This window comes from Cavia porcellus, unplaced genomic scaffold (assembly GCF_034190915.1).
Source record: "Cavia porcellus strain 051 isolate PalLab524CR breed Dunkin Hartley unplaced genomic scaffold, mCavPor4.1 scaffold_20, whole genome shotgun sequence".
In the NCBI taxonomy this organism is placed as follows: Eukaryota; Metazoa; Chordata; class Mammalia; order Rodentia; family Caviidae; genus Cavia; species Cavia porcellus.
Genome location: NW_026947503.1, coordinates 63534237 through 63547302, shown reverse-complemented (window position 1 = coordinate 63547302; position 13066 = coordinate 63534237). Strand labels below are relative to the sequence as shown.

Sequence of the window (13066 nt, the reverse complement as noted above, 5' to 3'; positions counted from 1 at the left end):
GTTACTAGCTCATTACCATGAAGAGAAGCAGACTGGAGGAATTACTTTGTGATGAATTTCAGCGCTACCGACTTCATTGAAGTGAGGGAGAGCTAACCTTAACCATTTAATATTACTAAAAAGATTAACACTTGAAGCTCCGTAAGCCTTGAACTTTCTAAGACACCTGTAAGCATATGGATGGGATGGCTATAACAAGTCGAGGAATATAGAAAAATCCAATGAATTATGAAAATAAGACTACGTGAGACACAAATCCAGATGATTTATTTCAGAGGACTGTGATGTCTTTAAAAATCCAGGAGTCAGTTTTCTTTGCTTAGTGAAACTTTGATGACATTTGCTAACTCAGTGATTTTAAATTAAATCCTGGAGTCAAGCTTCAATATGGCCCTACTGATTCATTTAAATGGCATGCGTTGCTCAGTTGAGATTTAAGATTACACGGATTTGGACGTGGATATCCACTCCTAATACCCCGTTTAGTACCTCCATCTCCTACAAAACGAGAAAGCAGACTGCTTCCCGAGCGCTGTGTGTTACCTAAACAATACAGTGTTTATTTCCTGTCTTGCAACATACACTGTTCATTGTTTGCTCTTCCCAGGTCACTGACAAGGAGCAGGAGTTTGCCGCCGCAGCTGCAAAACAGCTTGAGTACCAGCAATTTGAAGACGATAAACTTTCTCAGAAGTCATCCAGCAGTAAACTCTCCCGGTCTCCACTAAAGATTGTCAAAAAGCCCAAAAGTATGCAGTGCAAGGTGGTCCTTTTGGACGGCTCAGAGTATGCCTGCGATGTGGAGGTAAGCACACCTTTGAACACATCCGGTCCTAAACATCCAAAGCTGTGGGATGTTGGTCTCTCACACCCAAGATGTGCCTTTACTTTCTTAGAACGATGGAAAATTACTTGGACCTACTTTCTAAATACAAAATTATTTCCATCATGAATGGAAGATTAAATTACTAAAAACATTCACACTGTCCCTAGAATGGTACCATTACAAGTAAAAGTTGATTTTATATTAAGAAGAAATACCCAACACTTTCCATGATAGGATCAAAAAAATTGGAGTCTTAGAAAATCAACTTTCCTTTAATATCCTGGCTGTGGAGTTTATCATCCCTATTTGCATAGCTTATGGCCACATCACGTGGTGGAAATTCAGATTCTGTACCCAGTGAGTGGACTGATTTTACATGCCCCTCTGGCTTGAGTGATGGCTAGCTTTTAAAATGCACATGGTGATGGACATTGAGGTTCTGTGATATAAAGGGGCCTAGTCTTCTGTTCTTCTTTTGGTAAAGAAGATGAAAAACTTCCCCTTTCTTGGTGGTGGCTATTGAACGGTTTCTGTCAGAGATGTTTAGAAGGAACAAGTTGATAGATGGGACCACACAGCTTGTGGGTGGCATACAGGAGGGGCGACTGCTTTGTTCCCTGAGCTGTGTGGAGTGGCAGGCAGGGGCTGAGCGCTGCTGCCCACTACCGAGCAGGCCTCTGTGGCCCCAGGGCAGCATGGCCTGCTCTTTTAGCAAGGTAATCCAGTTGCAGATGTGGCAACTTCTTTCAAAGAGCTCACACTTCAGGCCTGTAGCCTCTGCCTGAGTAGTGGGGGGAGATCCAGGACACCCCTTTTCCGGGGCTGCCACCATCGATCCACCGGGGCAGCTTGGAGGCGTGTGGAGTCATCTTCCTGTTCTTTCTCCCTGACAGCTGCGTGAAGCCAGCCTGGTTTCCCATGTTCCCCACTCACTCCCCCCCGCCCTTTCTTGGTGAGGCAACCCTGTCGTCATCCTAGTTGTGTTTTGCACAATACACCTGTGTGTCTGGTGCTGTTCTTGCAGATGTAGGTTCAAATTCATTTTGTACTGATGGTTGGATGTGAGGGCAGGAGCAAGGAGTATGTCACTAAACAATGGCAGGAACATAGGAAAAATACATTTAAAAAATAGTTCTTATACCAAAAGTTACTTGGTCTGTCATTGACTGACTCAGAGAGAATTTTAATCATTACAAACACTGACGTGGATTTCCCAGGAATTTATAAGGTTTGCCACACACAGATCCATTTCCTACATTTGCTGGTATGGATTTCAGTTAATTTCCTCCATCAAAGTGTTGACTCACTGATTTAGATGTTAATTCTAGAAACAGATGATTCAGTAGTGTACTTGCAGTTGAGCTGCACGGTAAAGCTTCAAGACCTTCTGTAATCTTTCGAGAGTGCGTTTTTTTCCAGTGTCCCATTCTGGAAAAATTGATCTAAGAAGCAGCTTTTCCTTTAGCGCTAAGAAGAGTTTTCCATGGATCGTATCTGTGTAATGGAGTAATTGAGGGGGCCCTGCAGTCCTCTACGCTTCACTCCCAGAGGAGTGAGGAAAACTGTAGCATTTTGTGTCAGGGGCACGATCAAGAAACTCATGCTGTGGATCATTCTGCTAACTTATTCTCTTGCTTAGGCTCATGATTGTTAATCCTTGTGGTTCTGACACAGGATTTTTCTTCTCCACCGAACTTGGGGTACAAAGCATGGTTCCTTTTTGAGTCACTTTACAAAGTTCAAGTGGTTACAGCACTGTTAATAGGTTTGGTTTTTTGCCCTCAAGATAAAATATCTTTTTATAAATTCGAGAGATTCATACAAGTAGCTTTTCCTGGAATATAAAAACTTCAGCCTGCCAGCGATTTAGTTTAACATCATAAGCACCTGCCTGGCAAGTGTGAGGCCGTGAGTTCCATTCCCAATACCAAGAATAAAACAAAGGAAAGAAAAAGAAAATCTTCAGGATATATTGAGTTTCCTCAGAGACACTCGTAGTACCAAAGCACAGCCACTGCTGAGTCCTTGTGGAGCAGAGGGACAGACACGCACATGGTCAAGCCCAGCAGGCTTCTTCGTTGCTGGTTGCTGGGATGGAAACTGATTGAGACTCAGTGGTGTGCTCCGGGGAGCAAGGAGATTTGCTGAGGGAGGCACCGCCAGTGCCTCTTGTTTGAGACATAAACTGTGGGGGGAAGTTCCGCCTGGCTGCAGGGTCTTCAGCTTGGGTCGATAGGTGCAAAAGCATTGTCCCAAGCCAGGCGTGGTGGCTTCCTAGCCACTCAGGAGGCTGAAGTAGGAGGATCCTTTCGAGTTCGAGACCAGCATAGGCTACAGAGTGAGCCCAAGGCCAGCCTGAACCGCATAGAGAGACCCTGTCTCAAAAAGACAAAAACAGAAAGAAAAAAAAGCATTGTCCCAGGAAAGATGTCCTTCAGTCCTCTCTGTCCTTGAATTGAGCTTTTATAAAAAGCAGAAAAATACAGCTAAGTAGGTTTTCTTAAGGGATAAAGAGCTTTAAAATACTAATGCCTGTAATCCTAGCACTCTGAGAGGCTGAGGCAGGAAGATCACAAATTCAAGCCCGATCTGAGGAATTTAGCAAGATCCTGTCTCAAAAAACAAAAAACAACAACAACAACAACAATATATATATATATATATATATATATATATATATATATATATATAAACTGTGAAAATATCTCAGTGCATAGTCCCTGGATTCAGTCCCCAGTACCAGAAAGACAGAGGAAGAAAGCTTCACTTTATTGGAAAGGACCAAGTGCAGATTAGAAATGCGTTTGTTCAAAGGCTGCCTGTCTTAGTAGCAGGCTGAGTGAAACTCATCCTCGGCTTTCGGTGATCCCTGACTCAGCCTGATTCAGCAGTGCACAGGACGTCACAGGCCGCTTCCCTGGAAGTGTGGCACTCAGTCTGCAGAAGGCTGCGGGGTGTTGGTTTTTGAGCTGGGAGATCTGTGTCAGAATGGCGTTGGTCTCTGTGTGCTTGGAAGCACCGCCGGGGTGGGGTGGGCTAAGGCTCTTGGGGCGAGGTGTCGTCCCCTTGTCAGTGCGCCCCCGGGTCCTGGTGTTGGAAGTATAACCCTCAGGTTCCCATTAGTGGCATTTGGAGGTGGGGAAGGAATGGGGATGAGGTGAGGTCATGCACGTGGGTGCCCGCGATGGCATTAGTGACTTGCAAGAAGAGGAAAAAACCGCTGTCCCCACGCCCTGTGTCACCATGGGACGGGACCCCTCTGCTGTTTCTCAGGGCAACAACAAGGTCCTCGCCAATGCCTGTGCCTGCTCTTGGGCTTCATTGCCTCCAAAGTGGTGAGCCAGCACTGCTATTCCTCATAAATTAGCCAGTCTTGGATAATTGGTGACAGCAACAGAGAGTTTTTTTGTCTGACAAATGAGTGAAAATACTTGCCTCAAAAAGGTATCATTGAGAAGACGGAAGTAAATTGCATACCTTTGAGGGGAGGTAATTATTTTATAAAGATAAAAACAAACTGCCTGGAGTTCACTTAGCAGAGAATGAAAAGATGGGGGTGACCTGAGAAGGAATAAGAAGAGTGCATTAAGTGTGGGGGGGATAAGAATTGGAGGGGCCAAGATAAGTATTTGCAGGTACTTGGAAAGGTCATCACTGAGGGCTTGATGGAGCATTTTTATGTATGGAAAGTGAAGCTAAGCAGCTACCGGAAGTCAGACTTTAATGTTTTGTGTGACTGCCGTGGGCCTTGTGGGGATGTACACTGTGCCTTGAGAAAGTTTGAGGGAAACTGTGGGGCATGGAGGAGAAGCCGCCTGTGCTCGATGCTGTTCAGACCACACGCTGCGTGGGTGTCTCTGGTGGAAGGAAGCGGTCCTGGGTACACAGAACTGCCCTGGAAGGAGCACAGTGCATCCCCATCACCCTGGCCCTGATTTGTGAACTTGCAGGAGACAGTAACAGGCGGGACTCTTTATTGTGTTCAATCGGGCATCCAAAAAGGCATTTTGCTTTAATGAAATTTTATTTTAATGAAATTTCTCTGATGGCTTCCTTAATGCCTTCATCACTTACCCATCAAACTCAACAAGGCTCAACTCTGTTGTGACTTTATTGTGGGAAATTATAGTCACCTGTAAGGCTTCTGCCAGCACTCCCTTGGACAAACACACACACATGCATGCACACACACACGCACACACACACATGCACACTCTTTGGAGTAGTGCGGTTCTGGAGCACAGAGTTGTGAGTACAGACAGGGCGGATCAAATCAGCTCTTTGAATAGAGCAGTAGAGCCATAAACCTCTGGGTCCCAGGTTAGCTGGGCCCCATCTCAGGCCTGTGGGTGAGCAGACTCCAAGGCTGAGGTCTAAGTGGGTACTGAGGGGATAGCCTGGAGTTTGCACCCCCAAGGTCAGGGTGACCCCTGGCAACATTTTTCCGGCTGCCCAGCAGTGCTCCTGGGAGTCAGATCAGGGAAGAGGATTTTTGGAGCTGGGTCCTGGATGTGCCTCGATCCTTTCCTGGTTACGGCTCGGGCAGGAAGTGCCCTGATGTTGCCAGGTGATCCAGTTTGCTTAGACGTCTGTGTTGAGCTCCCGCTTTGTGTTCTCTACTTCTTCACTGAGGTTTGGTTGAGAAAACAAATTCAGCGGTTGCATTTTCCAAAATCCGTATCTGCAGAAAGTATTATTTATGTGATAAACATACCTTCCGGCCCTTTTGGAAGTTCATGACTGGGCAGCATACAACTGTGCTAATTCGGAAAGTTGATTAGAACTTGTGTTACCATTCTTGAATTACAAGAAGCAGTAAATCATTGTAAACTCTCACGGAGGAGTTTCACAGCCTGAACCGTACTGAAAATGCAGAGATCACACAGATTTTGATTGCATTAACTGAATTTCACCTTCACCTGTAACTCGAGGCTCTGCTTGCATTTTTGCCCTGCGGAATGAGTTGCATGTCACCTCTGTGAGCACGGGGTCCCATCCAGCAGCAGCAGTTTCCTGCTAACGGCTTGCTGTTCCTGGGAACTCCAGAGCATGAAGGCATTAATTAATTTTGTTTTCTTGCGCCATCACACAGGGTCTCATTGACCTGACAAGGTTACCGTGCAGTTTTCTTCCCAGGGTTCGGAGGGTGGTCCTTGTTAAGGTTGGACTAAAATACTTAAATCTTCCATTTGAAGCAATCTCTTTTAATCGTCCGTAGTGACGCAGACATGGTCTGTTAAACTCCGCAAATACTCAGGTTGGAAATGGAAGCACTGGGATCAAGACGTGAACACTGTCCAGCCCTCTGCTAGGCCTGCACTGTGGGTTGTTTTAGAAGTGGAGGGCAAGTGTGTGGCGTGTCGGTAGGTGACAGGTGCTGTAGGAAGTGTGTCACTGAGGAATACTGCGTGTGTTTCACCCTCTCTCTGCACCATGTGAAGCCCAACCAAGGACTCCTTTCCCCGTGTTACTGTTATAGCATCCAGTAAAGGTGAAATGTTTCGTTTCCGCCTGGCTCCTGCTGCCCAGGCTCTTGTCCCTAGGTGTTTTATCCTCATCAGTGCTGCTGACAGAGGGACAGGAGCCTCCTCTCTCTGTGTCCAGGAAGATGATTCCTCAGTAAAAACACTGTTGTCTCCCCACCCCGTCCCACAGCGCGGTGTCTTGCTTAGCTTTATGATTCTTACATTTCCTTGACTGGTTTTTTCACGTAGTAGGTATACATTTCTTGTCTGCAGAAGATAGTAGTCTCCCAGGTTTGAAAATGACCCAGATATTTTGGTTCTCACCCTCCTGTGACTAAGCATTCTTGCCACAGTTGGTATTTTTATATGTTTTCTTGCTCGGAATTGACCTCCTCTACATGCCCCCTCAGCTTTCTCACAGAGACTTCCAGAAGTGCCCCGGAAGGTGACCTTCGAGTTCCCTTACTTCCTTGGTGGCCCTGTTGCTGCCATGCGATGGTGCCTTTCCCCTCACTGGTCACCTCAGGCCCTTATCCTGGGTAGGGGTGGTGGGCATTGATTCTACAGAAAGAGGACAGGCGACTGTCCCTCAATTCCTAAGCACATTGGGATCCCGTCACAGATTCCGGTTACAGACTACACACCAGCCACATCAGTTCCTAGCCATTGCCTCTGTCATCTTTCTCTCTATCCTCACCAGGCAGCGCCAGTTGTCCCCTCTGGGCGATGGTACACTGCGGGCTGCTCAGAGTCCAGGCCACACTTAGCCCTGGGCACGGGTAGGATGGTGAGTCCTCTGCTTTAGTCCGGCACCTTCCTCACTTCCTCCCTCAGCACAGAGGTCTTTCTGGTGCTTGAGCTTCGGGGACCACCTGGGCTATTGCATCGAAGCATCTGAGTTGTGTTGGGGGTGTGGAGGAGCTGTCACTGAGAGGGCCCAAGGCCCCGGGCTGTAGCAGCAGCAGGAGCCAGCTGTAGTCCTCCATCACAGATGTACAAAGTCAGAGAAGGAAACGGAGAAAGAGCTGCCCTAAACATGGCTGATTGTGCTGAAGAGGCCGATTCTTGATAATTGTACTTTTAATTTGCAAAGTATTTGGCTTCCATATCCATCCATTTTTCTATATTTTTTGTTAGTGTAAGGAACAGGAGGAGACAGAGGGACCCCCAAGGTTAGTCTCTTCTTTTTCTCTTCTTCCCTTTCTCTTATGTCTAGAAGATCTTGAAACCTTGCACTGTGTCTGCAGGGCAGTGAGGGTGTGGTGTACCTGCTTTTTGTACACTCGGGTCCTTCAGTGGATTCATTTGGCCCTTTGTAGTCAGAAGTCTTAAGGAAAACAACATATAAGACACAGAATTTATGGTATTGTTTTATGATGGTCACCCAGAGTTAAGTACAATAAAGTACAGGAAATCTGTCCACAACACTAAAGACCTAGAAAATCCAGCCAAGAGTGTGGATCCCACAGCAATGTCCTGCATGAATCCAGCTAACGACCGAGGACCTATGACAATGACTCATGCAAGTCTGTTTCACAGATCTGTGCTAGGAAGGCCCAAAGTCAGCTAGAAAGTCTATGCCAGCAGGGTGAATGGTCTGTGCTAAGATGTTGAGATTTTTACACTGGAGCCTAAGTGATACTCAAATTAAGGACCAGAGCTGCCCTGAAAAGTGCCACAGTCATCTTCAGTGACAATGAAATCCCGAGCTCCTCTGACAATGAGAACAGTTGAGTACATGTCAGGAAGCCAGTATGACAAGCTTCTCCTGGAGATTAAACAGCACACATCTTCCCTTCCATAGCCAGGAGGGGATGCTCATTGTAAGGAGCAAAGCTCCCCCAAAGTTAGCCACAGCTACTCTCAGCAACAAAGTCTTGAGCTTCTCTGATGATAACAGCTGAGTTCATTTCAGGGGAGCCAGCATGACAAGCTCCTCCAGGAGATGCAACGGCTCAAACAGCAACATTTAGAGAAACCCACGGTGCCTAGCTCATCTTCTCCAGATCTCTATGCTGGCAACTTTCCTCAGGCCATCTACACTCAGCACCATGCTGATGAATTCAGCTGGTGTTAAATTTACCACTAGGTTTTAATCCATAAAAACCTCCTTGGAGCCGAAGGGCTCACAGGTATGAACAGATCTCATTTGAGAGATAAGTATTTCTAGAGCAGAGTGTCATTTTACCAAGAAAAATGAACGCTGAGTTTTGGTACTGATCATACCCTGATGAAAGAAGCTGCTATGAAAAGAGCAATGCTTTTTATTTTGACCAAGAAGAAAACAGCTGAAGGGAAAGAATGCAAAAACTCTGCAAGGTGGTTCATGGAGAAGGTTCAAGGCTTAACTCGGCCCTCTGTGATCACATAGAATGATTTTAGGCAAAATAGGGGCCTTTGTCATCCATCTGTCTGGGTCGCTTTCCTCCCTGCTGAGACACATCTGATACCCACAATGTAGTGAAGGGGAGGAGTTTTTTGTGTCTTACAGTTTGTAGAGGTTTCAGTCCATGGTCAGCTGGTTCCAACGCAGGAGTGGCATGGCAGAGGGGCCTGGTAGAGCAGAGCTGCTCACAGCATGGAGGACAGGAAGCAGAGAGATGGAGGAACACTTCTGGGTCATACCCCTAGTGATCGTCCTCTTCCAACCAGACCCATCTTGTAATAGCAAGTCAGTCATAAGCCCACATAGTCCTCTTACCCATGAGCACATGAGAGTTTAGGGGGACGTCTAGATAGAAGCCATAACACCTTCCCAAAAGGAACCATCTTCACCATTTCACGAATCATTTTCAATTTTCCTGGTCAATTGCCAGTTTATTTCATAATTGCAACATTTCTCCCCAGGAAAGATGGGGTATAATTTTCAAGATTATAGCTCATCTCCTCTTAGCATTTAAATTGATGCCTTTCTTGGAGGTTTTCTTGGCCCCTCAAAAAGTTTAGGAAGTAGGCCACTGGCATTGGTCTGAAAATCTGAAAGTCTCTTGGATTTCCTCTGTCTTTATTTTTATTAGTCTGTTTTAAAAAAGAAATGTCTTTTGACCTTGTCCGCAAGTGCTAAGACTATGTCCTCTTTTTGGACTGCAGAATCGAGATCTGGTGGAATTGCAGGTTCTTAGAGTTGGAGGACATTGGCTCTAATTCAGACCTCCAAGTAGTACATGTGATGTCCAGGGTGTGGAGAGTTGTACAGGAAAATAGAGAAGTAGATGTGTGCTGCTCTAGGAACTGATAAAAAAAAGTCCAAACGTTAACATTCATGGGACTCCTGGCTCCTGAGATGTGGACTGAGCCAGACTTGGTAGTAGTCTTATTCCAAGATTTGGCTAAAGCAAATACCTCAGAGTCCAGTGTCCAACTGACTTGTGCAGAAAGCTAGTGCTTTTCTTTTTCTTTCTTAATTTTTATCACAAAAGGATCATGGTGCCATTGATTAAAATTTTTTCTAAGTGGAGAAAGAAGATGGTAAAATGTATTTGTGAGCACCTTGTTTTACTAGTCCTACTTTCTCACTAATGTTGGTAGCAAAGGAACAAAGGAAAATCACTCCTGATAATATTTCAGTCCGCTGTGCTGAGTTTGGCAATGAAATGATTCAGGGGGAGATGGGAAACATGACAGTGAAATAAAAGACAACGAGCTGCTGGAATCTTATCGATGAAATGTAATCGTCCTTTTCCTGCCTTTTTAACTCTGGTATTGAAGAAGCCATGGCTGATGTTTACTGGTAGTACATGAAATGCAGCAGTCAGCTGGACCCGATTTCAGAGCCAAGGGTGTGGCTAGCTTTGTTTGGGGGCCACAGTACGTGAGGAGGGCACTGCTAACTGTTATGGCCACGGCTTCCTATTCTTCTTACATCCAGTCCTGCCGTCCAGAGTTCCGTGTCAGGCAGAAGTACTGAGAGCACTGATAGGAATCACCCCAGTAAACAGGGCCTTTTCAGAATTCCAGGTGTATTTAAAACTCAGAGTCAGCTTTGACGAGCTTACTCTTCCCTGAGAGCTGGAGACTTTTGCAAAGAAGCTTGCCTTGTCAGTTTTATCCCACACTGCTCAAAAATACCTAGCTCCATCATGGGAAGGAGAGGAAATGCTGAAATTGAATTTTACTTTTGTACGTGTGTAGTACTGAGTTTGAATCCAAGGAATCCTGAGCTATGCCCCCAGTACCCATTAATATTAGATACAGGATCTCCCCAAGTTGTCCAGGATGGGCTTGAACTTGCCGTCCTCCTGCCTCAGTTTCCCAGATAATGGATACCACCCTTGCACCACCATGCTGGGCTCTTGTTTTAATTTTAACCAACTCACCAGCCACAGAATGGTATTTAGTATTGCATGTAAAAGGGCCGCTCACACCCAGGCTTTTCAAAATGTGCTTACGAAGCTCATAATGTAAACATACCCTGGCTTCTCAATAAAATCAGACAGGGAGTCATCGCACAGTGCGGAGCAAGCATTCCCAGTCTGTTAAGTAAGTGAATTTAAGGAAGGTGGTGAGTGTGTCATAGCCTGGGTCTCAGTGATGTCTTGCCCTCGTCATTCGTTTGTAAGTTACTCATCCCCTGGAGCCCTGTGCTTCCTGTCTCTGGATGAGCACTTGCAGGGCTGTGGCGAGCAGGAGAGAGGGGTCTTCAGCTGCCTGTGTGCTTCCTGGTCTGCAGCAGCTGGCAACTTCACAAGCTTCCCTCGCTCTGTGGAGTTTCCATCCCATGAAACAGCAAAGGTGTGCTTGTAGAACCTCATCTGCAGGAACGTACTATAAATACACTCTGTGGGGTTGTAGGGTTTTAGCCTCTGTGCTCTCTAAAGATTTATCACTGAACAACACCTTAGACACTGGTCAGTGTCCTGTATCTGAGAAGGTGAACTGCATTTTGTTTCTCTGATTGTAGCTTTTTTCACCTGGAAGAAATAAGATCAGAATTTTCCAGCCAGCAAATCATGCATTGAGCAATTTTAAAAATGCCCCTGCCCTGTTATTAAATATGAACCGGAAGTGACTGTGTTTGTGTTTAGTATTTTTTTTCATAACCCACTTACCCAGAAGCGGTAGTGCTAGAAGCTAGAAGGTAGAGGAAACATGCTATTTCTCCAACAGCCCTGTCAGACCTGCTGCAGGGGGACAGAAGATGAGCCTGGACCTGGTGGCTTTCGTGATAGAAACAGATCTGCGTCCCACAAGCTCAAACCTCTTCCAGGGTAACCACACAAATGGTGGCTTGGCCCTCCTGCCCTTCTCTGCTCAGACTCCTGTTTTAAGATGGATAGAAAAATGCAGTGTCCTTTGGTTTCCCTGGGGAGCGCCCCGCCACCCAGTTATAGCCAGAGTCCCCTCGAGAAAGGACCCAAGGAGCTGGAGATTTAGCTCAGCAGCACAAGCACCTGCCTGGCAAGCACAAAGTTGTGAGTTTGATCCCCAACACCAAAAAAAAAAAAAAAAAAAAAAAGGGACCCGATGCAGTCACCCTGTGTTTACTTCATCCGCTCCCTTTGGAAGTCACCTCAGAACTTTGTTTCCCACTAAGTTGCGACTCTGGTTTTTTCGATTGCTGTGGCATCTTCAGGCCAGGACTCTGTTTCTACCGCTTGTCACCTGAAGCGTTCTCTGTAATGCTAGGTTTTCAGGAAAGAAGCCATGAGCAGAAAGGAAGAGGTGGTGCTCTTCCCTGAAGACACCCCCTGTGGCCGTCAGAGGGGCTGCTGGGCTCATCTTTACCAGGCTTTAGCTTTTGAAACAGGGTGCTGGTGCGAAAGCTCTGGCTGTTCACCTTTAGCTGACATCTATGAATACTCTGTGGGTGTCTGCGTTCCACAGCAGTGCTTCAGACTGTGAAGAATGATAAATGGCTCGCCCATCGCCCCCGACAGGGAGACACTAATTATTAGAAAATGTTGGCTGACATCTCTGCAGTGGTGGTGAAGGCAACATCAAGTCAGAGAGCTTTCCCACATTTCATTTTCTAAACGTTTTATTTTCCAAGTATGCACAGGATACTTAGGTGATGCTGCCCAGCCTGCCCACTTGCAGGTAAGGGGTGGCAAAGGTGAGTCTTCAGAACACTGAACTCCCCAGGGCCAGAGAGAGGGCAGCAGGGCTGGAGGAAAGACTGAGCCCCGGAAGGGGGTGGGCGTGCTAACCAGCTCAGCTTCACACTGTCCTGTCGGTGGTTTTCTGTTGCTGTAAACACAGTAGCTTACAATGGAGCCTGTCTGGCCCCCCACATTGCCCAGTGGTTGGGAGTATGGCCTGTTTTACCTGCTCAGAGCCTCAGAAAGCAGAAGTCAAGTAATCGGCAGATTGCACCCTCACCCAAAGGCGAGGCTCTAGAAGGAGCTGTGTGCCCCTTGGGCTATTGACAGAATTCACCTCCTTGGGTTGCAGGACTGTGAGCCCTGCTGTGCTGCTGGGAGCTGTCTAAGAGTCGCTCCCTCCTGCTAGTGCATTCCCAGGGATCCTTGTCCTGAGCCCCACACCTGATGGAGCCAAAGAGACCCCACAAATACAGCTGGCTCCATCTCCTGGAAATCGCTGACACTCCTTTGAAACAGGGTCAGCGGGTGCCCCCAGGGAGTCAGCAGGCCTGGGGAAACGTAACTCGGTCTCCTGCAGTCACTCAGGGCAGGGAGCTGCTGATGGGTAGAAAAGGTTGGCTGACTGCCTCCCGCCCTGTCCTCGGCGGCCTCCAGTCTCAGAGCTGGAGCAGGTCAGGCCTGGCCGGCTGGTGTCCAGCTGTAAGGCCAGCTGCCCCCACCAGCCCTGCTGTGCA

At 46.9% G+C, this 13066-nt stretch overlaps 1 protein-coding gene across 34 annotated transcripts in view; it reads left to right on the top strand.

Moving 5' to 3' along the window:
- Epb41l3 (erythrocyte membrane protein band 4.1 like 3) overlaps positions 1-13066 on the top strand; it is a 229227-nt gene that overhangs the window by 142115 nt on the left and 74046 nt on the right. For all 34 annotated transcript variants that reach the window (XM_063231935.1, XM_063231919.1, XM_063231930.1 and 31 more), the window contains exon 3: positions 608-805. In XM_063231935.1, the coding sequence (XP_063088005.1) occupies positions 752-805 (54 nt within the window). In that variant the 5' untranslated portion in view covers positions 608-751. The remainder of the gene's footprint in view (positions 1-607; positions 806-13066) is intronic.